Source organism: Choristoneura fumiferana, chromosome 4 (genome assembly GCF_025370935.1).
Source record: "Choristoneura fumiferana chromosome 4, NRCan_CFum_1, whole genome shotgun sequence".
Lineage (NCBI taxonomy): Eukaryota > Metazoa > Arthropoda > Insecta > Lepidoptera > Tortricidae > Choristoneura > Choristoneura fumiferana.
In genome coordinates, this window is record NC_133475.1 from 12167343 (window position 1) to 12192969 (window position 25627).

The 25627-nt window shown below is 37.1% G+C and overlaps 3 protein-coding genes across 5 annotated transcripts; 2 read left to right on the top strand and 1 right to left on the bottom strand.

The window, feature by feature from the left end:
- The first annotated feature begins 353 nt into the window (after window positions 1–353).
- LOC141427464 (26S proteasome non-ATPase regulatory subunit 5) lies at window positions 354–6178 on the top strand. Of its 2 annotated transcripts, XM_074086960.1 has the most exons (7): window positions 360–925; window positions 1103–1247; window positions 3054–3275; window positions 3801–4053; window positions 4721–4909; window positions 5498–5824; window positions 5905–6178. In XM_074086960.1, exons 1-7 carry the CDS (start codon window positions 741–743, stop codon window positions 6099–6101), a joined length of 1518 nt encoding a protein of 505 aa, XP_073943061.1. In that variant the 5' UTR covers window positions 360–740; the 3' UTR covers window positions 6102–6178. The 2 variants fall into 2 exon arrangements, with proteins under 2 accessions (XP_073943062.1, XP_073943061.1); XM_074086961.1 differs by lacking the exon at window positions 3054–3275 and having other exon boundaries at window positions 354–925.
- Window positions 6168–8828, bottom strand: LOC141427467 (dnaJ homolog subfamily C member 9). Of its 2 annotated transcripts, none has more exons than XM_074086966.1 (5): window positions 8627–8828; window positions 8283–8369; window positions 7924–8051; window positions 6994–7135; window positions 6168–6435 (listed from the first exon to the last, which is right to left on the bottom strand). In XM_074086966.1, the coding sequence occupies exons 1-5, from the start codon at window positions 8715–8717 to the stop codon at window positions 6257–6259; spliced, it is 627 nt and encodes a 208-aa protein (XP_073943067.1). In that variant the 5' UTR covers window positions 8718–8828; the 3' UTR covers window positions 6168–6256. The 2 variants fall into 2 exon arrangements, with proteins under 2 accessions (XP_073943067.1, XP_073943066.1); XM_074086965.1 differs by having other exon boundaries at window positions 8283–8555; window positions 8627–8826.
- Window positions 8829–13239: 4411 nt separating this feature from the next.
- On the top strand, window positions 13240–14142 carry LOC141427061 (uncharacterized). Its single transcript, XM_074086290.1, has one exon. It carries the CDS (start codon window positions 13313–13315, stop codon window positions 14102–14104), a length of 792 nt encoding a protein of 263 aa, XP_073942391.1. The 5' UTR covers window positions 13240–13312; the 3' UTR covers window positions 14105–14142.
- The last annotated feature ends 11485 nt before the right edge of the window (window positions 14143–25627 follow it).

A 25627-nucleotide genomic window follows, 5' to 3' on the forward strand; every position in this document is an offset into this window, starting at 1 on the left:
TTGTACGGTAATAAAATTGTAGAAAACGAAATATGAGAGGTAATGGTGGATGAACATGGGATGAACGATGACCGCCTCGGGTTAAAATTCGTATAAAAAATGCGTGGACACTGGACAGCTTTCGCTGGCCGGCAGGGCTACTACGAAACTCGAAGTTCGTGACGTGCGGTCCCTCTGCAGGGCTACTTTATTGTTTTCGACCACCATTCCATTAGCAAATTTGAACGGCATTATGCCTAATGCAGAGCTGGTAGCGTTTTTATCTAGGATTAGAACAGTTTCACTAGTGTAGACATGCCTTTAATGACTTGACATTATTTGATTCGAAGTGACTAGTGACGTTACTAATAGTTTTCGATTCGATTCATCAGAAAAACCACCATCCCAATCTAAATTTATCAAAAAAATATTTTTATTTACATTCGCAAAGCTTTGTGCTAAGAGGATCCCTATTATCTCTCCTATTAATAATTTTCTGTTTCAACCACTTGAGCAAACAATCTAATAAACGCGTGAATTCAAACAAAAATATATATTTTTTCGATTGATTTGATTGTTATGTGCATATGCATGTGTCTTGTCATTGATGATCGCTCCGGCTCGGATTCGGATTTATTTACGTACGGACGTACATCACTACCTCGCGGCGATTTGAAGTTTGTTTTCTGATATTCATTTTATTCTCCTTTTTAGTAAAGAAAGTTACAAATTAATTACCTAACTTGATAATTGATTTAAACATGGTAAATACGGACACGGAACAATATCGAGCGTTTTTGCAAAAACTTCAGCGAGACGAATTTAGGCCGTCAGCTCTCAATGATATTAAGAACTTGCTTGCATTTAAGCCTCCTAGTGAGGCTTCAGTAGTCATAAGGGATGCTGGAATTACAGAAATTGTACAGTGCCTTAATGTAGCAGACAGGTATGCTTAAAATGTGTATAATGTTATGTTCAAGTTGACTTAGCTAAATTTACGAGTGTTCAGGCACAAAAGTGTTTTCTCTTCTGAAAACGAAATACATGATAAACTTTCTTTTATTCTTTATTTCTCAATTATTTTACTCCTATGTGACTTAAAATAACTTCATATTTTTTCTAGGATCCAAGTGGACCTGACATGTGAAGTTCTTAAATTGTGTTTTGAAAAATTTGAAGTGGGCGATATTATAAGGCAGTACACAGGTCATGTTATGTATTTGCTGAGGCATGAAAAAAGCTGTGTGAGAAGACTTGCAGTGGATGAAGTAAGTAATCATAAACAGCATTATGTTTTAGTTCATTGATGGACCTCCGCAAAGTAATTCCTGATTCAAGAAAGCATTATGTTTGCAAGTCAACTTATGATAAACTTAAGTTTGCTTCTTCATACAAATGTTGTTGAGTTGGTTTTAAAATGATTTAACCCTTCAAAACCTGCTGTCAATTTAATTTATTACAATTTTGAATGTTTTACTAATGGTGTACAGTCACCTGCATTTAATACCGTACCAACTGTACCCTGTTCATTAAGATATTTTTGCACTGAGTGTGCAAAAATATCTGACACATCCTACTGGCCGTAATAATGAAGTTGTATCAAATATTTATATATGCTTCGTTGTGGCAGATATTGGTGACTGTACATCAACAGGTCTTTGACTCAACCTCATATAGAAATTTTATGAAGTTGGAGTATCTACTGTAGGATGTAGTAGGATGCAGCCAGTGAAATTACTGGCACTTGTAGATAGCTGGAATAACACATAAGCTACTTTTTATCCCGATATTCCCACGGGATAGGGATAAAATCTTGAAATAACAACCACTGGGCTTAAGAGTCATGAAATTTGGAATAACACATAAGCTACTTTTTGTCCCGATATTCCCACGGGATAGAGATAAAATCTTGAAATAACAACCGTTGGGCTTAGAGTCATGTAATTTGGAATAACACATAAGCTACCTTTTAACCCGATTTTCCCACGGGATAGGGATAAAATCATGAAAAAACAACCGCTGGGCTTAGTCATGAAATTTGGAATAACACATAATCTACTTTTTATCCCGATATTCCCAAGGTATAGGGATAAAATCTTTAAATAACAACCGCTGGGCTTAGAGTGATGAAATTTGGTATGTAGATAGCTGGACATTTGGAATAACCCATAAGCTACTTTTTATCCCGATATTCCCACGGGATAGGGATAAAATCTTGAAATAACAACCGCTGGGCTTAAGAGTCATGAAATTTGGAATAACACATAAGCTACTTTTTATCCCGATATTCCCACGGGATAGGGATAAAATCTTGAAATAACAACCGCTGGGCTTAGAGTCATGAAATTTGGTATGTAGATAGCTGGAAATTTGGAATAACACATAAGCTACTTTTTATCCCGATATTCCCACGGGATAGGGATAAAATCTTGAAATAACAACCGCTGGGATTAGAGTCATGAAATTTGGAATAGCTACTTTTTATCCCGATATTCCCACGGGATAGGGATAAAATCTCGAAATAATAACCGCTGGGCTTAGTCATGAAATGTGGTATGTATATAGCTGGACATCTGTAATAACACATAGGCTACTTTTTATCCCGATATTCCCACGGGATAAAATCTCTGAATGACAACGGCTGGGTGTAGTCATGAAATTTGGCATGGTTGTTGTTGTTATAATATAACGACAATGAAAACCACGATGTAATTTTAGAGAACTCCCACGAGAATTTAATAAAATCCCGGAATTTCTGTTCAAATGCGGTACTTACTTATCTAATGATTTACGCGTGCGAAGCCGCGGGTATACGCTAGTATTGAGATAAAACTAATAGGGAATTTGCCATAGCTATCTACTTCTTAGGAAGACCATGTGTCCAGTGGATATTGCGTGAGACCTCACCTATGCAATTAAATTTTGGCTAGTTATTAATATTTTTCAACTCCTGATCATGGAAAACTATCTTGTAGGTATATTGCTGTAAGGTCAATATTGGTTAGTTGTATTTCTTCACATAATTAGCCATTTATATTGAAGAAAATTTTAATCTAAGCCTTCCTATTATTCAGGTATACAAAGCAACATCCACCAATCAATCTTTACTGCCTGTGCCACAGTATATAGATGTTTTCGTAGCAGTGGCTCAGCTGGTCTCTGACAAGGATGTTGGGGTGGCCAATAAAGCCATCATGATCACATCCAACCTGCCTAATGATGCATATCCTAAGATCCTGGATGAAATGCGAATCGCCTTGGAATATGACAGCAGTAGCAAATGTAATGCATTTGAGGTAGGCATTGGACCCAATTGATGTATGCGTTAGTCTGGTCTGGAACACTTCTTAGTACCTATAATTTATTTTTAAATAAATTTGATTGTAAGAATAGCACACATTTTTTCTACTTTTGTTATGGACAGCAGTAATTGCTTTCCATTAGGCGCTCTGAGGCTGTATTCTCTTATGTGCGGGCACCCGCAATGGCATTCACTATCTTTTTCTACACCCATCTTATTGTCTTTGGGACAGAATGAAGTGGAGAAAATAATGGGGATTCCGAGTGTGATTACTGACTACTGTGTGTGTTAGACAATGAGGCCTCTGTTTTGTAAATTTGTCCCCTGTTATATAAAGAAAATGAACCTACCATTATGTAAAAAAAATCTAGTCACCTAATTATTCCTCATTTTTTTGTATGGGCTTGATATACAAGTCAACAGTAGTGGCGTGATTATTGTATTACTTAAAATCAATCTTTAAGAACTTGCTTGTCCTATTCAAAGATTTATAAAAAGTCAACTTTGTTTATGATCCCAGGTGATTGTCAACATATCCTCAAGATCACCGGAACTACTTCAGCTGAGTGCTGAACATGGCTACTTGGACAAATTAGTGTCTGAACTTGATACTGATGATGTTTTGTATCATCTGAACATCTTGGAACTAATGACACGTCTCGCCACAACCCAACAAGGGATCAATCATATTGTCAAGCATGGTGCTTTGAAAAAAGTTGGAGAACTGGTGACAGATCTGCCAAATAACCCTCTCTGTGGATTAACTACACCAGGTAATAAATAATCCGACAATGTAAATGAGTCATACAGTAATTGGCAATTAGAAATTTAATTTAGTGAATGGCACAAGCAACTTATGTAAACTACCAGGTATACATAAGATCCAGTACGAGTATGTGTACACATAGCTCATAAGGGCCAGAAAAACGCTTAATTGGGTGGGTTATGTGTATTATATAAACACAAAATACATGTGAAAAAGGTTGTCAAGCCATAAAAAATTATAATTTTATTGTTTGGGAGAGGATTATACTTATGTAAAATCTGCTTTCCCAAAAAGTGCACTTTCCCTAACACTGCACTCCCAAAACATCATTTTTCTAAATGTACACATTTGTGACACGGCCATTTGAATGCGTACATACATATCTGCCACAGTGGAGCGTGCAAGAATATCTGACACATCACACATCATACCGGCCCTATAAATAGAGTCGTACGAGACATTTACGCACGCTTTATTGTGTCTAATATTGGTAATATTGGTGCTGGTACTAATTGGGAAGCGCACTTTTTCAGATAAGTAGTGAAGTTGAGTTTCTCGAGAAGTGCACATTTCGGAAAAGTGAATTTTAGGAACCCAAGTTGATTAAAAACAATGTCTAATTTAAGGAAACTGAATATATACCTACCGTCGTAATCTGTATAATTTATTTTCAGGTTACATGAAATTTTTTGGAGTCATTGCACACAAATATCCACAAGAGATATTTACTAAGTACCCTGTGCTGTTAAATTTAATGTTTGACACAATTGATAGTCAAGATCAAGCCACTCTTCCCATAGCCTTGGACACACTTGCTTTTGTGGGATCGACTATTGAGGGGAAACTGAGCTTAGCTGCTCTGGGTAAGAAAAAAAAAACTTTTTAGGCATGTTTAGGCGCTCTTTGAAGCCTCTTGAAAGCATTTAGCGGATCACAACTGATTCATGATTGCTTTCATAATAAAAATGTAGCTAGGCAAGTACAGTCAGCAACAGAAGTGGATGAGCAGTTATGGTGGTCAAAATGATCTACACACGATTCTACTGCCAAGGTAATAAAAAAGAGAGTATTTATTTAGATCATTTTGAACACCATGACTGCTCATCTACTTCTGCTGCTGACTGTACTTGCTAAATGTAGTTTAATTAATCGAGTTGAGGAAACAAGAATAAGTACCTGCTAGGTATTTAACAGCATAATACAGACATGGATTCCCAAACTTTTTCAGTTCGCGGCGCAATTATAAGCTAGTATTTTGTCACGGCGCCCTTGCAACTAGGGGGACTAGCTAGTTTAAAAGCAATGATGATTTTCATCAGATTGCTTAAGTTTCCCGGGATAAAACGAGCCCCACGCGGCGCCCTTGAGTACTCTCTAGGGCGCCCTAGGGCAACACGGCGCACAGTTTGGGAACTCTTGGAATAATACAAATAAACTGTGTTATGTTTCAGGGAGCCAGTATACGCAGGCAGTAGGAAAAGTAGCGCAAATGATTACAACTGGTACTTCAGACATCAAAGTGCGCGCCTTGCACTGTTTTGCGAGTCTTGTAGGCGTTGACACAGGCACTGATGCACCGAAAACCCGACCTATAGACCATAGAGTCACCTTGATGACCAGGGAATGGTTCAGAACTTTGAGTGTGCAGCCTGGCCCTATGGAGGTGTTGGTTGAAATTTGTAAAAATCCATTTCCTGATATTAGATCAGCTGGATTTTCTTTATTGGATGCAGTGTGCCAACATCAGTGGGGTGAAGAATTAGTCGCAAGAACTGCAGGTGTGGCTTGACTTACCTGCCCTCTTTAATTTATAATAGTTTAATTTTACTGGTAAATGTACATCTTCTGTTTCTTTCAGGTTTTGTTGAATTTCTTTTGGATCGTTCAGTAAGCTTCACAAAAGAGTTGAAAGAAAGCAAATACGATATTGTGAAGAGATTATCCCATTCCCTTGCATTTGACAATAATACTGTTTTAAGACTGCAGCTGTATGTTGAGCAAGGGCCATTTTATTCTGAAACTGAAATGCAAGTTGCGACTGAGGAAGGAGATTGATTTTATGTTATTCATTTTGGAAACAAAATTACTTTTTGTGGAAAGGTTTGTTGAAATAAAATACAATTTAAAACTTACAAATATCTATTATAATTTATGAACAAAACCAAATTTGTAAAATGGGGAGAAAATTTATACTGCATCACTTATTAAGTTCACTTCCGTTTTTTAATTTTCGATGCAGTTTCGCTTTTCGCAGTAGCCTTTCGCTTAGTTGCTCTAGGCTTGCTCCCACCACCTCCATATTTAGCAGCCAAACTATCAAATAGAGATTCCATCTGTTGACCACGAGCTTGCTGTTTTTGCTTTATCATGAGCTCCAAGCTATTGGGACCTGTAATAAATGTATTGTAAAAAAATATTTGCCATGGAAGGGGTGGATAATAGAAACACATGAATAGAATATATTGATTTATGACATCAATGGTTTCTAAAATGTTCAGTTTGATTTATAATTTGTATTTTAATCTTTGAAAATACTGAACAGATTTTATGGCCTTTTCAAAGAATAGCATAGCCTTAAGATAGATAGCGATAGAGAGAAGGCAATGAGAACATTCTGATTCTGATTCTGTTCTGAGAGGAGGCCTGTGCCCAGCAGTGGGACGTATATAGGCTGAATGATGATGATGATGATGATGAATGAGAACATAACATTATATAAGAAAAATATAAATATTTTAAATGTTTGTCTGTCTGCCTGTTTAATCAGGTTTTTGACTGAAGTTGTAAATTTTACTAGTAATAAGGCCTTAAGAAAATTATGTTCTTGCAAACATTATTTATTGTGGGCATTAATTTGACTTTTACATTATGTAAGAGTGTGTAAATCATGAAAGCTTTTGCTAACAGTGGAGAATGTTTGTCTAAGAAATGTAATTTAAAACACCACCTGATCCAACACCCAATTCTTTTTTTAATTCTTCAGCCTCAACTGCTTCTCGGTTTTCCTTTGCAAGTCTTCTCTGTCGTTTCTTCTCTGGTTCATGTGTGAACTTTTTGTATGATGGTATTTCCCCCTTTTTTATCATTTCCTGGAAAAGCACATGTTTTGTTGCATTAGAATTAGATAAAAAAGACAGTTATCATAGAAAACAGGGAACTAATAGAATATTGATTAACACTACAGTTTTCAACAAGTTATGGTTACATTGGATTTAATTCTTATGGGATGTATAGGTAAGTCTACATTCTGTAAGTAAGAATGTAATATTGGGGTTTTTCGACTTTTTTTAAGTTGGTTAGGTGTAATAGAAATGCAGGTCTGAATAGTATAGGGATGACAAATGTTTATTTTTGAATGTGCCATTTTTTATGAATACCCTCCTTGTGTATATAAGTCGGGACTAACATCCTGACTTTTTCTGACTGATGCAAGTGCTTAAGACCTAGGGGGAGAGTAAGTTTCGTAATTTCGGAAGTTATTTAAGCATTTTTATAGTTATTTCTTATTTGAGTAATTTGTTCTTTATAAAGTATAATAGAGTACTAGATCCGGTCGTAATGTTGGTACCATCAAAGAATTTTGACTTGGTAATTTGAAAGACAAAGCCAAAATAAAATATTAATGAAGTACCTATCAGATGAGGAATTTGATTATGATTGCAATTTGTGTGTTAGACAGTACACAGTAAACTTTCTGAGTACATCTTAGAGCCCATTCCCATTTGTCAGGTGTCAGGCCCAGATTTTAATTGGATTTTCCAGGGGCAGAACATTTTATATGAAGCTATTCACACTTGCCTGACATCAGACACAAAACAGATCGGACACCCGACAAGTGGGAATAGGCTCTTAATGTATTAGAATATTTTGATCTTACATTCAAAATGCTTTTAAGTCTTTCTTCATGTTCGGTTCTTGCAAATTGCACTTGGTCTACTATGTAGTCCATGTCTCCTTTGCCAGCTAAGTAAGCCACTTTGAGATCCTTGCGCTCCTCCTCAGAACCTTAAAACCAATATTTACAACAACATAAGCACATTGGAAACCAGAATTTCAAGGGACATTTTACATCAATTATTATAGATCCCCAAACACCTAGGTTGTCTAGGCTGTGCCAAGATTGTAACTAAAACAGGATAAGTTAAAAAGTTTACAGATGAATTCCACATAATGCTGTCAATGTTAAAACTATTTTTTTTTATTTAAATAAACTGTAATGCGAGATTTACCACTCACCAATGTACTCTTTTTCATAGGCAATAATATCTTCCTCTGTGATTTTCTTGAATAGTAGCCGCCAGTATATTGTCCAGTCTCGATCCACTATAACATTATAATCCTCGTCGTCAACGCACTTGGTTTCATCATAGGCGGCTCTTTTGTTCGAATCACTGAGGATAGTGTGGATACTACCAAGAACCTTAAATTTTTCAGTAGCTTCTAACTTATCTTTCTCACTGACTCTATCTGGATGTACCTTGAGGGACAGTTTGTGGTAGGCTTTCTTAACTGAAAGCAATATTTACGATTATTTACAGTACCTACCAGCACAAAATAACCCAACGTTTATAGCGGCTTACCTTCTTTTTCAGTTGATTTTTCCGTAATCCCAAGGACATCGTAGAGATTTGTAGTGTTGAAATATTTGTCACACAATTCTAAAAGACCCATTTTGATATTTATTTGCACAATTCTCACATAAACATTTACGCGCCAAACGGATCGAATCGATTGCCTAAAAGAGTAAAGATTGTGACGTTTGTGACAAACGGACAATGAACTGTATTGTCACACTTATCACAACTCATTTTGACTTTCTCGGAACGATTGTTTTAACCATTTCTTAAACAAACGGACATCCTTGTCTATGGTCAATGGTGTTTTTTTTAAATATTTTTCCTGTCAAAAAGGCAATGACAACTAAGCCCATACAGCATTTAGAAACGTTATTTTTGCTTCTTGATTTTTGGCCGTGCAGAATAATATATTCCAAATAATGGAGTATAAAGAAACAAAAACGTGTAAGTAAAAGTGTCCATCGAAAAGGCTGCGCAACTAACAAGGAGGAACAAAAGGGTTTAAATTTAAATCGCCGTCCATGTTTACTTAAATTAGTTAATTTAGCAATTCATTTAAGTTTTAAGTTATTTCATACCCTTAGTGTAAGTTTTCGGTTACAAAATACATCTCGATCGCGTTCGCGTTAAAATCTCAATTTGTATGGAAACACGAACATCGCATACGTTCCGCTAGGCTAGAGGCGCTGTTCGTGTTTGCATACAAATTGAGATTTTAACGCGAACGCGATCAAGACGTATTTTGTAACCGAAAACTTACACTAAGGGCACTGATACTCTAGCGCCAATCTGGAGGTAACTATTTGGAACTATTAAGTATTATTTAATTTATTTATCGTTTGTGTTTGTATAAAATGATGTAATGCTCGTTATAAATTGTGCCAATGTTGGCCCAACTGAGGGATGCGATTATACGCGGTAGAGCGTTTTCACATTATCCGATCCTCCGAGTCCGATATCGGTATCGGACGACGATACGATATCAGGACAAGTAAAATGTATGAAATATGTACTTACCTGTTTTACATTGTCCGGCCCGATATCGGATATCGGAGCCGACACCGATATGCTGGCGGCACCATCGGACGCCCGTGGGCTGTCGGACGATAATGTTTGTATGTGTGCTATGCGTGTATCTAAATGATATTGTCTGCCCAATGCGTGGCGGAAATTTCGAGCCGGCCGTATCGGAACGATTATGTCGGAAATATGTGAAAACAGCACGTGGTGTCGGCTATCGGGTGTTGTCTATCGATACCGATATCGGATCGGATAATGTAAAAACGCTCGTAGAGTGAGCTCTAACTTAAGGCTGCGGCACGAAAGTCTAGCGGAGACTGTAAATGCGCATATGTACAAAATAAGGTATCGCGGGGGGATGAGCGATGTGCGGTGTGTATTTTCACCTCATTTTTACGTTAAACTACGTCCCCCAGTTGGTGAGCCAACGTTGTGCAGCGACTCCTAACGCCATCTAGTGAGCAAATTATAGAAACTCTAACCCAATCGAAGTTTCTCAACTCGGACGCACAGGTAATTAATAGTACATTGTGTCTTAAGGGTGGTAAACAAGGAATTACGAACGATAGTCTATTAGAAGCCCGGAGTCGAAGATGAAGAATGTTCGTAATTCTAGTACCGCCCGTGCGACATACAATGTTTTTCATCACATTTTCGAGTAAAATTGTATATTTGTAAAAGAAAAACTATTTTTTTTTCAAAAATTGCCGATACCGCTGACTACGCTCTTGGCAGCGCCAGCCTCCGCGCCGCCCTACCCCAGCCTGACCATGCGCCCGACGTGCGCGCGCCGCGCTCCTGCAGGCGCTGCAGCACGCCATGCAGTATCACACTCATTTAACGACCTTGGGCTTCATGACAAGAAAATTAGTACGGGCAATGACGCATTTACCGACCACGGGTTTCATGACAAGCACATTAAGGTCGAGGGTTTTATTTGGGGGGTTGCAACCAAGGTAGCCTGCATGTTACGACAGTGTTTACGAGCAAGTTTGATGAAAATTAGATATACAGCTTCCGACGCTCTTCCTTCGGAATTCGGTCCCCAGGTATAACATCTGCCTGGAGAGAGATGTTCTCTATTGTAGTAGCCTCTCCTTCTCAGTTGCTCAACATGTACAGTTGGCGTAGTAAGCATGTCATCTGGACCATTATTTATAACGAATCGATTGTTACCACATCAAAATCGGACGAGTAGTTTTTGTGCTACGTTCTTTTTCTGTTAGCTTTAGCGGAGTCTGAAAACTATGTACGCGGTACCTAACTATTATCTTATCTATGTAAAATAATGTTTGAACTTGTTCCACTTTTTATCATGCAGGTGGTAGGACCTTGTGCAAGGTCCGTCCGGATTGCTACCACCATCTTTCTCGGTAATCCTGCCGTGAAGCAGCAGTGCTTGCACTGTTGTGTTTCGGCGTGGAGAGTAAGACAGCCGGTGAAATTACTGGCACTTGAGGTATTCCATCTTAGGTCTCTAGGTTGGCAACGCATCTGCCATATCCCTGGTGCTACAGATGTTTATGGGCGGTGGTGGTCTCTTACCACCAGGACCCCACTTGCTCGTTTGCCATCCAGTCAAATAAAAAACCTAGACATTTATGGGCTTGTTAGGATGGTCTAAGGGTCTATTTTTAACCCCCGACGCAAAAAGAGGGGTGTTATAAGTTTGACCGCTATGTGTGTCTGTGTGTCTGTCTGTGGCACCGTAGCTCTTAAACGGGTAGACCGATTTGAAAGCTGGTTTCTAGCGATGGATCTTAGACATGTTTTATCAAAATCGGTTCAGCCGTTTCAAGATCATCAGCTCTTTTGTTCGCTGCGGTAGGAATCTTAGACGCATAATGGGTATTTACTTTACTTTCAAATATATTTGGGACCAAAAATTTAAAACACCCATGTATGCTATATAACTATGCAAGATTATGGAATTCTCGGCCTGATTCTGCAGCCAGGATATCCAGAACACTAGTACACTCTATAAAAAATAATAGCACATATGTCGTGTTTGGATTCGTTTTGATCAGTAATTGATTCTACATACAATGCAGCGGTGGCAACACGACGAGCTGATGCTGCAGCCAGGATATCCAGCACACCAGTATACTCTTGAAAAATAATAGCAGATATATCGTGTTTGATTCCTTTTGATCAGTATTTGATTCTACATACAATGCAATGGTGGCAACACGATGAGCTGATGCTGCAGCCAGGATATCCAACACACTAGTACACTTTTAAAAAATAATATACCAAAGTTTAAAAAACATGAAATAAAAAAACAAATCAAAAATTAAAAACCCCCGACACAAAAAAACGCCAGTAAAAATAAAAAAAAACGCCGCCAAAAAGACAACTAAAAAGTAAAAAATAATTATGCACTACCTAGCTGTTACCCGCGACTTCATCTGCGAAGAATTCGTTTATTCCTGTCCCGCGGGGACTATGCTGATTTCCCGCAAAATTAGCCTAAGTGAATTTAGTATAAGTACCTAGTAATATTTTTTTTATCAAAGCGTCGTCGGTGTCGGGGGACCGCTAAGGTTAATACTTTAAAAAATACAACATATGTACTTTAGTTTCCTGTTAATCTTAGCGGTCCCCCGATACCGACGACGCTTAGATAAAAAAAAAATTTTACTACTAGGTACTTATACTAAATTCACTTAGGCTAATTTTGCGAGAAATCAGCATAGTCCCCGCGGGATAGGGATAAACGAATTCTTCGCAGATGAAGTCGCGAGTAACAGCTAGGTAGTGCATAATTATTTTTTACTTTTTAGTTGTCTATTTGGCGGCGTTTTTTTTATTTTTATGAGCAAAGTTTCTTGCTCTGATGATGGAGCAGTTACGCTGTTACCATTAAATCAAGTTTTTAAATTACAATATCGCTCGCTAGGTATCGTGGACATATAATATTCCTCTTTGTTTGTAAAGTTTTTCAGTTCCGTGAAAAGAACGAGAAGATATAGGTATCAAATCTTCAATCAATCAATCAATAATTTTATTTGTCAAAACGTAGGTAAATGTACAGAGATCTTATGAATAAAATACATGCAATGTAGTGTCACTATGTTGCACCATGAGGCATACAAATATATAGGCATTCAATAATACGTCATGCATGTTTTGTTATTACCATCTTTCATTTAAATATTCATATAATATATATCTTTCTTAGTTACGTAATTTAATGTTTAAATGGTCAGGTGTCTTATATCTTACGCTGATGGTGCAGGCTGAAGCGTAGTACCTTAGCAATATGAGGCTAATTGTCTAATTCTTCAAGTAGCCATCAACTATTTGAACTATCTACCAAGAAACAGGTAAGTTTTATGTATATACAAGAAGCTACAATTGCTATATAGCTTACTATCGCTAGCTAGCTATTATTCTAGTTTGAAAACCCAGTCTCTTGTATCTTGGACATTTTCTAAGGCTCAGCTTTCATAAGCCAGATTAATAATAAGCATAAAATAAGTGTCTACTAAAAGCTTGTTGTATTTAAACTGGACGTCAGGCGTTGTAAAAAGGCTGCTACCGCTTCAGACCTACGTCTGTTATCTTTGATTTGTACCTACCATCTTTTGTTTCCATAACTGTCAGTAAGAGCGACTTGTCATTTAGGTTCATTGTTTTACATAGTTACTTTATAGATTATTTAGGAATATGGATTCAACTACTCTAGGTTCAGGAGACAATATATCACACGAAATCTCTCAAAGAGCTACCGAAGATGTAAAACCGAATACTGGGGAAAATCATGAGGCAGCAACAGAATGCGAAGATCAACAAGAAGTCAAAGACAACCAAAGCGAGGTCCCCACTCCAACTAAAGATGACAATGAAGCAAAAATAAAGGAACGAATCGCGCAATGCAGAAGTATAATAGAATCACTTAAGTTGGAGCTGAACGAAGAGAAGTCAAAATTAAAAACGTCTTGCAGCCACTCCGAGAGCAAAACGTCGTCACCACGTGGCACTCAAGACAATGTCGCCTCTTCTCAATGCTTCCCAGAAGACCCTGTGTGCACTTCTAATCTGTATGGCAGTTCCGTAGATAACAAGTTAAATTATGATGAAAACCTCATGGAGTATGAAAAGCAGTTGCAAAAGTATCAAAATACACTCAATATGGCACAGATTGAGAAGAAGAATGCTATTAGAAAGCAGATGTTAGCAAAGGCTTACAAGCTAAAACTTCTAGAGGTGGAAAATCAATGCAACATTGAACTGTTGCGTGTGAAGCAAAGCCTGCAGTGCCTGGAGCCTCTACAAATGATCGTCAGCAAATGGAAGTCGAGCAGTGACGATACTACCTACGATCCTAATAACTTTGTCCTGATTCCCAGATATCCCGAGTTGAGCGCGAACTCAGGAAGCGACGTTAATTCCTTAAAAGATGACTGTGATGGAGTTGTCACGGACAAACCAGATTTTGCTCTTGAAACAGGGTGTTGATTTATTATTTGGAAATTATACGCTAAACAGAAAATAAATCATGTTTTATTTTAAGTAGGTAGGTATTTAACCTATCTTTGAGGCCGTATTTGACCTATCGAGGGCTCTGGGCAGTTAAGGGTAATGTGCCAAGATTTTCACCGTCTCTAGGGGACTCCATCACTCGCGGGGCCTTGGTCACGTGCCCAGAGTGCCCAAAGGAAAAGAGAGGCCTGCCTGTTTTCGTCGTTCCTTCACACATCCCCTTTCCCCCGACAAACTGCAAAATGCAATCCACAAGTCCAGTTCAACATTTTGTATGCCATAGTACACCCTTTTGGATACATGGACTAAACTAAAGGGTACCTAAAGTCACGGGCAAAGATATCGACACGGACAAAGTTATAAAAATATGTATACACGACTTTATGCACTTCACAGTAAGGCATACATATTTTTGCAACTTTGGCCGTGTCGATATCTTTGCCCTTGACTGTACATAGAGTTTTGGGGTTTTGGTATCCAAGTGGATGCACAGGACAGGGAACGTGTTAATGCTGTGAACCAAGGTACTCTTACACTGTGGTACTTCGCTTCAGCCTGCACTGCACCATCAGCGTAACATATGTATAAAAAAACCTGAGCATTTAAACATTAAATTATTATTTCCCTTGTATGCTTTTGAATGTTCAATTGCTACTTTGGTATGTATTTCTTGCTGATATTATAAATGCGAAAGTAACTCGGTCTGTCTGTTACCTATTCAAGTTTAAACCGCTGAATAGTTTGATACCTAACCCTGGGAAGGACATAGGGTAATTAAAAAAATACTAATTTTATCCTGGAAAATTGCATAGTTCGAGCGGGATAGTGATAAACGATTCTGAGAAGACAGAGTCGCTGGGAACAGCTAGTTCTTTATACATAAGTATACAAAACCTCTCCCTCGACGTAATACCCACATTAAACTTCCATCTATACTAAACAGATACAGCGCAGCAGCTCGCTTCTAACAAATGAAACTCATATTCTAATGATACCTAGCTACAAATTTACTTCCATACTTTTCAAACTCCGTGTATGCTAAAACTTCTCGTCGCCAATCCCAATTTAACATACTTAAGTTAACATAATCCCAAACCCACAAATAACCCTTAAACCAATTATGAAACTCAAACCATATCAAACATTTAATGTCAAAACATTTTCACAAACAAATTAATCGATAAGAAGGGTGAGAAAATCAGAGTTAATAAATCAAAGGCGGAGGACGACCGCCGCAGTGGACCACACACGTCGAGGCACGCGCTTCGAATGCTGCCGGCTTTTTATTGCCCCGCTCGCGCACGCTCGGCTCTCCTCGGCCGCCGATTGGAGGCGCTCGCGGTGACGTCACCACACACGCGGCCGCCGCCTGCGCCTGCGCCTGTGCCTTCGATTCTCTTTAATAAGATTCCAATTTATCAATTAGGGGGCAACGTATGGCCGGACTGGTTTGACTTCTTTACAACTTGCAGCTCTTCCAAAGTTAAGAATACTGCACATTCGAAAATTGTGGGTACCGTTTGGGTGATAGAATATAATATTATTGTTAGTTTTTTAAGCTAATGATTTGTCCAGCTTTAGCTGCTGAGTGGACGATCGTGGTACAGTCAGCATCAAAAGTAGCTGGTTACTTTTGTACGTTGTCGTTTTACAGCCACGTACCTAGCGCTATACAAGATTGACATATGTGTTAATGTGACAGAGTAAAAAAGTAACCAGCTACTATTGATGCTGACGGTACGTTAGTAAAACATAAATAAGACAGTAGCCTTTAGCACGCATTAATTGTTTCCTGTCTGTTCCTAATATATAAAGGTATAAATTTGGTGGAAATTTTTAACGTTTCTTGGAAAATAATTATTTAAAAAAACACAATTGCATTTTTTTAATACACTGGTCATATCCGGGGATCGAACCTACTAAAATAAAAAGAACACGTCCAAAGTATATTTTTATGGTATCACCATAAAAGTATAAATACCACTTCACATTAATTCTTCTAAAAATTTCCGACGTTTGTGAGGACTATTATGGATAATATTTTAATTAAATGTACTTAATTTGTTTTGAAATAATATAAAAAAGTTTCCTTGGTTTTAATTCTTCCGGTTTAAGGTAATATCTTTTACGTCCACTTGCAGGCTTTTTAATCTAGGTTTAAGTGGTCTTAAGTCCTGTCAGATCCATACAAAAACTGTCAGTTTAAGACTTAAATCGAGATTTAAAACGCCTACAAGACGTCCTTAAAGTTTTGTTACCTCATAATTGGTCACCATGTGCCATAGCATTCTACAGGTACGGTCAAGGGCATAAATATATATACGTTACCAAGACGTCAAAAATATCTATCTATACACCTTTATGCCACTAAACATATTTTGACGCTATGGCTGTATATATATTTTTGCATTCGACTGTACCGTATTATTAACAGTTCAATGCAATTACATATTTTACAAAATCTGGATGTTGAAAGTATGTTAAATATTTGAACGTATTTTCTACCCTATTGAATTAATTGATAACTGATTATACACTTTTCTACTGATATACTTATTTTATAGAATTATTTTTTCATGCTATTCTTTAGATTGCCATCATAAAAATACGGATGTTTTTTTTTTCAGAGTCGGACCGATTCCCAAACAAAGCAAGTCATATTTAGAATATCTCTGAATGCAAAAAAACACTACTATGTTTTAAAATAAAATAAAGTCCCTTCCAGCAAAATATCCTATCTACAATATTTAACTTTCCGAAGGTTAACTACTACTTTCCCTTCATTTCGCATAGTCTTAGGACGACCTTTATATTGCTAATTTATTTCGTATCTTATTGGGCATACATCAGAAGGAACATGACGTATGAAATCCTTTTAAGATGCGGAATGTTAATGAGCATTCTTTTAAGTTACCTACTTTGCATGCAATACCCTTAATTGCATGCGCCTAAGCCTTGGGGGGCCGATTTCCGAAACCGCAACTGTGAAAATACCGCTCGAAAAAGGTATATTCGGATTGAATTTGTAATATGGGAAGAGTAGTTCGATTTAACAGCTAAACTCATGTCAACTAGTTAAAAAATAATTTGAGCTGTAGTTTTGTATTTTTTGAATAGAATGGAATTTTCGAGCGGTCTGATTTCTAAAATTGGTGTCCTTGTCTCGTTAAAATATATTTGGTGCAATGAATTAAAAAAAAAATTAGAAAGGTTTCGCTTTTGGCACTTACTTACATTCGAAGACTTTTAACTAATTTTATAAAGATGGAGTTCAGAGAAGTAGGCAGTGGTCCTGAGCCAGAGACTAATAGATACTGCACACCGTTAAATCTGTTAGCAGGTAGTTATAATTTCCATTAAATTTTTCCATTGTGACACGAAAATTAATCATACATTTGCATGGATAATTTTCGTGTCACAATGGAAAAAGTTAATGAAAATTATAACTGCCTGCTGACGCAGCTTTGACGGTGTGCAACTTACATACTTACCTAAATAGTGTGCCTTATGTAGGTACCTACCTAACCTACGACATAAAATAGTAGAAAAAAAATTAAAGGGCCTTGCTTTATTCGTCACTGTCGTATCTTTGGAACGATACGACACCATATTTACCATAAGCATCCCCTTTTAGGGTTCTGTTTTAATAAGTTGCTATCTCTACTCTAATTACTCTACTCAATAGGCTCCACGGATTTTCCGTTCGTTAAAATTATAAAGCTGTTTCACATAGGTACTACTCGTAGGTAGGTACGTAGGTAGAGTTTCACAGTGTCTGTATGTACCTACCTATAATAAAATAAAATAAAGTTAAGGAATTAAAGCGGGTTTCATAACTTTCATACAATAAATGTGTTCTTTCTTTGGATGCTTTGTTCGGTCCCGTCTTAATAATGGCAATACACCGGAATCCTTCGCATGCAAGTACGACTCGCATTTGGCCGGTATTTAATGCCCGGTCCACAGGTCTGGCAATCCCCGGCAATGTACAGAATGCATCCATATGATAGGATACTACAGGACAGGACCTTTACTCATTCTAACATTATGAATGTGAGCAATGTAAGAAGTCATCTTTATCCTGTACATTTTACGACGACGCTTGCAAAATGTGCGCAAGCCCGTTTCAGCTTTGTCTTAACAGTCAGTTTAGTATGTCGAAGTGCGGCGCTAGCACGGCGTTTCATCCGTATCCGGTAAATCCTTGTTATCGGAGATGCGTCACATAGGATTATTGTTAGCACGCTGTTTTGCTTACGCGCACCTGACCACAACCTGACTCATTGCTAAAACTATTTAATACAAGGTATAGCGGAAAGTTCTTAAGTACCTACTAGATAAAATTGAATTTTATTTGAGTTCACAATGCTATTCGATTATGGGCGTTTTTGTAATCTTTTTAACACAAAACAAATGGTCACCCCTTCGACACTTGGACTACAATGGGCACAAAGAGCTAGTAGTAAAAGAATAAAAAATAAATAGTTCGCGGTAAAGGGGCAATTAACGCTGCTTTATATATGGTCAAAAACGGATTAGTAAGTTTAAAATTTAAAACTTTTTTTTTGAAAACTAAAAAACATTGCAAGTACAAGTAAATTTTTAAAAGTGGTTTATTCTTTACGCCACAGATGACAATTGTTTACCTAATTTAAAAATTAAAAATAAATCAACTGGCTATTCGATCGAATAGATTATTCACGTAATCAATAACACGATTTAAGTAGGTAGTTGATTGAATTTAGGACTCCCTACCAATATTTCTAGTCAACCAATCACAAATCATAAAAAGTTGAACCGGTTAAATATTTATCTACTTATACATATTTTTTCACGCTTTTTACTGTACCTAAATAATCTAAGATACTATTAAACATTGACATTAAACTATCGTTTAATGTCAACTGCTCGTCACCTTTTACGAAAGATTGCTATTTCCGATGCAGAGAAGTTCATTATTGAGGAGTCCTGGTGCATCACCACCCGTTCCATTACACCATATGCATTACGATGAGCATAAATTGTTTAGCAACTGTTTCTTTGTTATTGAGTAGTAGCTCCGTTGGTCAAATGTGGTCTTCATCATCAGTTCCACTTCACTTCATGATTTTCAAGAGCAAATGCACGAGTTACTACTAAATACGAGTATATCCAAATTATCATAGATAGGTTTCCCTAGATTCCTTAGAATATTTGAAGAGTTACTTCGATTTCCTTAGGATCCAATCATCCGATCCTGATTTCGTGCTTTTGGGACCTAATTGAAGGCATTCCTAGATGATATGAATAAAAAATTCAATACGGTTCATAAATGCTGGAGTTCTGAGGTAACAAACATAAAAACAATACAACCGAATTGATAACCTCCTCCTTTTTTTGAAGTCGGTAAAAAAACAACTGTCGTTGCGTTGCGAACAATCAAATAAATCTTTACATTACTCACTTTCAGAAACTATAGGTTACATACTTGAAATAGAATAAACATACCTTTGGATAAGCACATTTGGACTTTCCCGCGCACCGCAAATTTTGTAAATAGGTACGGATTCATCGTTATTTTCCTCAGTAGCATGTAGGTACAAACTAACAATTACATCACGCACTAATATTTCTAAGTCATACCAAAAACATGGTTTACCCGATGTCGTACATCCACGAGGTTATAACTCACGTAAATCTATGTCTATTTAAGGTGCGGTTTCGATACCCCCGGAATCCTAAAAAGTTATCCCTATTAGTTAAGTTATTCCGAGGCGAAGCGTCATGCCATCGTGTATGTTCAACCGGTCTTTATGGAAGGGTAAACAGTTTAAAACACTACAGCGCCGCGTGTTGGCCCAGCACTCTCGCCATTAGCCCTCGCCAACACCTCCAGCCTCAAATGATGTTTGCTCGCGCGGACGGAGGTGCCATGCGACACGCTTCCCACTTGCCAGTTTACTTTGGCTACCCGAAACGGACAGTAATCGGATTGGGAAGTTAATATTTTGGTAGTTTAAGAACAACAAATTATCAACTGAGAGTTCTTTTAATGAAAAGACACAGACATAATTAGTAAATTAAGATACAAGGGTCACATACGTGTTAATAGCCGAGGTTTGTAACCAAATCTGTGGTTCCTTGTCATACAGAGGAAGCCAACCATGAACCACGGTGAACAACCTAGTTTTTTTTTTATTTAACTAATTATAACTTTCTTATTAAAAGCATAAATTAATTGTTCCATTATAGAATGTTCATAATCAAATCAAAAATGCATAAGCACTTTACTTACCTACTACCGGCGCCGCACGTTCATTCAATAAAAGCGTACGACGATTGCAGCTTTACCTGATTTTGTACATTTCCTAGTCACTGAGTAAATAAAAATATTCAAATGTGAGGCCCTCAGTTGTTATTCCGTAGTCAATGATTAGGGAGCCACAGTTTACAGCAGGTTTCCTTTCACACAGTTTATGAATGAACGTAGCTAGGTGAACAATAGCGTTATTGGGTTAGTTACTTTGAGTTAACAAGTGTTCTTACCCGCTCAAAGTCTGACCGCTATCAGTGCTGGCGCCAGGTCCGGCAATAAACGTTGCGTTGCCACTTCCTCTCTTTCCTTAATCCTATCATATTTCGTACCTAATACAAAAGGATAATAAAATGGCACTATCCAATAAAACTTGCCTTAAAAACTTGCCTTATAACCAAGGCACTATAAAAGACTGCATCCGTTGCGGTTCCGAAACACCAAGATGGTACTGTATTTTCTTTCAACTTTCTAAAATATAAATTACGAGAGCTGGAGTGTAGCCGTGAGCTCTTAAAAAAAACCTTCGGATTTTAGAAGCATGCTTCGGGTATAGACGATGAGACGCGATCGTGATATGCGGTTCTGTTTTGTTATCAACTTGCAAAACTTTTCAAAGTTACCGTAAAAAGTTATGTAAAGAATAATCATCAGTATGAAATAAACCTTACTGTAATAATATTACGCTTCTTTATCTTTTTCTAATTTTAATACAATATTTATTTTTGTCACAATAAAAATAAAACTAAATTAGCATTTTCGAATTATTCCATCGTTAATTTAAATAGAGCACACCCCGCCTTAACACACTACATTTATTTGGAGATATATAGAGCTGTTGTTAGTATCTACTTCTCTTGGGTATGTCAAATGAATTTTTTTATTGGTCTGCTTTCGTTTAATATTTTTAATGTACTTTTCGAAATTCCCGTTGCTCTATAACTCAGTCTTGAACTTTATTAAAATATTTACGATCAACACTTTTCTTGAACCTTTCATCTTCTTTACAAAATACATTACTTACTTATAAACAAATTCCCGTTATTGTTGTTAAAATCTTTTTTTTTCTTTAATTGTATACTCTAGTTTTTAAGTATTTTATTTGTAATTATATTATTATGAAAAAAACGGCTTTCTGACAAGTTTCTCGCGGCGCAATCTTCTTGGCAATGATGGTATTTCCGAAAGCGCTGGTAGTTTAAAAAATGACGTGTAAAAGTGCCCATTGCGGCCTATTTACTGAATAAATGATTTGAATTTTGAATTGGCTATTTACAGAAATACCCTGTTGACTCCTCATAGAAAAATTCCGAAAACTTACAAACTAAAGAACGATGAAAACACAACGAGTGCACTCTTTGCGTGATGGATTGCTACTATGTCAAAAAGACAATTATCATTTTCTGCTAGCGAATACTTTCGATTTCCCTCGACACCCGAAGGTTTTTCTAAGAGCTCACGGATTGTACATAATATTATGTAAAAATACCACTTGAAAATGGTAATTATTTGGGAAGTAACAGCTCAAAAGAAATTTTAGACCATTTGATAAAATTATTTAGAGCTGTAATTTGCCAATACAGTTTTGGCACTCTACCTACAGTAACGCATGGAGCATTGACCAAATTCGAACACAAAAAAAAGCTCTCGCTCGTGTCAAGTCAACACCAAGGCTGGATCGACTGCGACGACCGTTGCATTCGCATCGCACCCTTTTTGTGGTCGGCGGAGGTTCGATTGTTTGGTCGGTTCGCATGATTTGAGCTTCTCGGTAATGCCGATAAGGATGTGTGAATTCCGACTTGGTTCCCACTGTTTTATCAACCTAATATGCATTTCCTTTTCAACAAAAGGGCTATTTAGAGTTTCTTTATGTTCAGATAGGTAGTTTCACGTTATGACTTGTTCAGTTCAAGGTCACGGACAAATAATCCTTGCTGATAAGCTGTGGTTACCGACAGGTAAATAGGTTTACCTACCGCTAATTACTTGAACTCGGGATTTTTATTTTGATATACATTTTGAACTTAAACTAAGTATTGAGTACCTACATAATAAGTTTTTTTTTCAATACATGTAATTATAAGTTATAATCATAACATTTACACTAAAAATAATAAAAATAAACACAAATCTCACAAAAAACACATATATAAATAGTTATGTACTTAATAACAATCAATGAAAGATCCACGTCTACTAAACATAATAACATAATAATGTCAGAAGAGCATTACAATAAATTAATTCATGTCGAAAACTTTGTTCCAATAATTATATCTAATTTGTCTCACGTTCAAGCAGAACGTTCACGTTCAAGAAGCAGTCTCACGTTCAAGTAAGTACTTATAGATAGCATTCTTTTTTTTTAACTGTTTTTTTTTTGTTATAATGTAGAATTTTGTGGAGAACGGTGAGTAATTTTAATAATAATAACAATAAATTCATTCATTTCGGGCAACTTGGCCCATACAATAAATACCTTACTGACTACATACATACATATTTATAATCAATAATTATTTCAAATGTTATGGGTGTGCAGCTGGTTTACATTTTAGCCAGAAAGTATAAAAAAAATCCGCATTTTTTTTCTTTTTTCGCATGAACGTTCTAGACAGGGTCTCTAGATAGTTTTGTACTTGAACTACCTAGCGAATTTGATGATGCTTCCATAAACACTTACAACCCGAGCCGAAAAATACCTACATAGATTTCAAATACCTATAATAATAATATCATGGGACACTTAACGCCAATTGAATTAACCTAGTTCTAAACTAAGCAAAGCTTGTACTATGGATACAAGGCAACGGATAGACTTACTTTTATAGATAAATACATACTTATGTAAATACATATTAAACATCCAAGACCCGAAAACAAACATTCGTATTAACTATCTGCCCCGGCCGGGAATCGAACCGAGGACCTCAGCTTCGTAGTCAGGTTCTCTCCTCACCTATAGACACACTACACCTGCAAAAAATCAAATAATAACAGTAATCAATAAAAGTCTGGAAAATTAGATTACCTACACTGCCCCACCTCAAAAAATATTATAGGTATGTGAATCATAATTTTAGCCCTCATTAGGTTATACTCGTAAGGTAAGGAGGTAAGGCGACTTTCTTTAAAGAATGAACTCTACGTACGTAGAGTAGAGATACGAATCCTTAAATCAACTTTTTTCGTGTCTGATGCATTTCGAAACTTTGTGTAGAAAAGCATCCGCCTCCTGTCCCATTGCGCCGTCTCCAGCAGGAATGCCGGAAGAAAACAAACATGCTAAGACCAAATGACTTATGAGCTGATTATACGTTCCATGCGTTTATTGTACGGGATGTTCGTCTTCGCAATGCGTACAAATCGTCCTCAAGTGGCACTTCTGTTATGCAAATGCGTCATAAATCCTCTAAAACAATCCCTTTCTAGGTCAAAATTGTAAGAACCTTCGCGTTGTTTTGTTCAGAAGAGTAAATTAATGAAATGGGTATCTTGACCTCTCCTCCGGCGTGACTAGATGTGCGCTCGTGTTGCGTCGTTATGTCGTTATTGAACTTGCCCGCTGCCCGCGCCGTGAGATGACTGGAACACGCGTTTGAGTGCTTAGGTGTTTTACTATGCTAAATATTGAAGACGGCATTGCATTCATCCACAAAACAAAGGACCATTTCGATTTCATTTAACAAACATGTAGACATTTAATTTGTTCGAAAAAAGGAAAAGGCTATACGTAAGCGCATTGCTTAACATAAAGTGGCCATGATTTTTTTTAGGGTTCTGCTGTTAAAATTATAGATACACTTGTATCTATAATAGTTATTATATTATGTCGGCGGACGATCGTTAAATCCGCCTGATCACGAAATTCCTAGGCATATCGTGAAATGGCGCCATTTCATGATATGCCTAAAAATTGACCGGGCATATCAAGATGTGCCTGAGAAACAATACGGCAGATCGTAGAGTAACGTATTCGTCGATATTCCTAGCTCTATACCGGCAAGTCGTGATATGCTGAAAAGAAGAAAAATTGTATTGTATTGTAATATGTATTATGTATTATGCATTCTCTCTCAAGATTCTCTTTCATCTCATGATGTGTGCTAACATGTTAACTATAAAAATCTTTCAGAAATATTGCCAGCTTGCTTGGTAAAAAATTTTTTTTTTTTTGATAAACTTTAAAGTACCTACATTTTTTAGGGTTTCGGAGCCAAAATGGCAAAAACGGAACCGTTATAGTTTCGCCATGTCTGTCTGTCTGTCCGTCCGTCCGTGGCTTTGCTCAGGGACTATCAATCATAGAAAGCTGTAATTTTGCACGGAGATATATGTGAACTATGCCGACAAAATGGTACAATAAAAAAAAATAAAAAAAAATTCTAGGGTACCTCCCATAGGCGTAAAGTGGGGGTGTTTTCCATCACCATCCATTGATTAGTGTTAACTGACGGTTAAATGTGATGCAGTTTCTATTTGTTTTATGCGAATAGATGGAGACGGCATCACATTTAACCGTCAGTTAACACTAATCAATGGATGGTGAAACAGACCCTAAACTATTTAGCCTAAATGGTGGTTTTTTGAAAACAACCATTTAGCATAAGTACACTATCACAACTACGAAACGAAACTATCACAACACAACTACGTAAGTTAACGAGTAATGGTCGATCAATGGTATCTAATAGGTATTGAATATTTGCCTGATATGAGTACGGAACGTTAAACTGAGCGTGGCCCTAAACATAAACACACTTGGCCGGTTTTTAAAAGTTCAAAACGCTTGCATTTCGGATTGGTGCAATAAATGGAGGCAATATACTGACGTTCATAAATAGCATACAATGTTTCACCATTTGTCTTAACTTTTGATGTGTTATCCGAGCCTCATAAAGGAACGAATCAAAAGCGGTAGGTACTCGTAGTAAGTAATAGTGTACTCTCGTTGCCAATAATTACAGTGTCTCCAATGCTTTTAATTACGGGCTGTTCAAGTGTCATAGGTACCTATTGCGTTGAAATCTGCGTCGCTCCTTGTGATGCCAGCCACCGTAGATACTAGTTACCTACAAATCATTTTTTCCAATCTCATGCTCATAAAGTTCGTATTTGATTTATGCTGGATCTAGGCGACATAAAATAACTTTTTATGCTCTATAGTTCATTTAAGACCAAGGTAATCAGATGTCAATATCAAT

Bases quoted from the DNA above. Each gene is read 5' to 3' on its own strand.
- LOC141427464 (XM_074086960.1), top strand. From the start codon at position 741: ATGGTAAATACGGACACGGAACAATATCGAGCGTTTTTGCAAAAACTT. The intron at 926-1,102 runs GTATGCTTAAAA...TATTTTTTCTAG, and splicing joins TGCCTTAATGTAGCAGACAG to GATCCAAGTGGACCTGACAT. The intron at 4,054-4,720 runs GTAATAAATAAT...ATTTATTTTCAG, and splicing joins CTGTGGATTAACTACACCAG to GTTACATGAAATTTTTTGGA.
- LOC141427061 (XM_074086290.1), top strand. From the start codon at position 13,313: ATGGATTCAACTACTCTAGGTTCAGGAGACAATATATCACACGAAATC.
- LOC141427467 (XM_074086965.1), bottom strand. From the start codon at position 8,717: ATGGGTCTTTTAGAATTGTGTGACAAATATTTCAACACTACAAATCTC. The intron at 8,556-8,626 runs GTAAGCCGCTAT...TATTGCTTTCAG, and splicing joins AAAATCAACTGAAAAAGAAG to TTAAGAAAGCCTACCACAAA. The intron at 7,136-7,923 runs GTAAGATCAAAA...GTGCTTTTCCAG, and splicing joins GACTTAAAAGCATTTTGAAT to GAAATGATAAAAAAGGGGGA.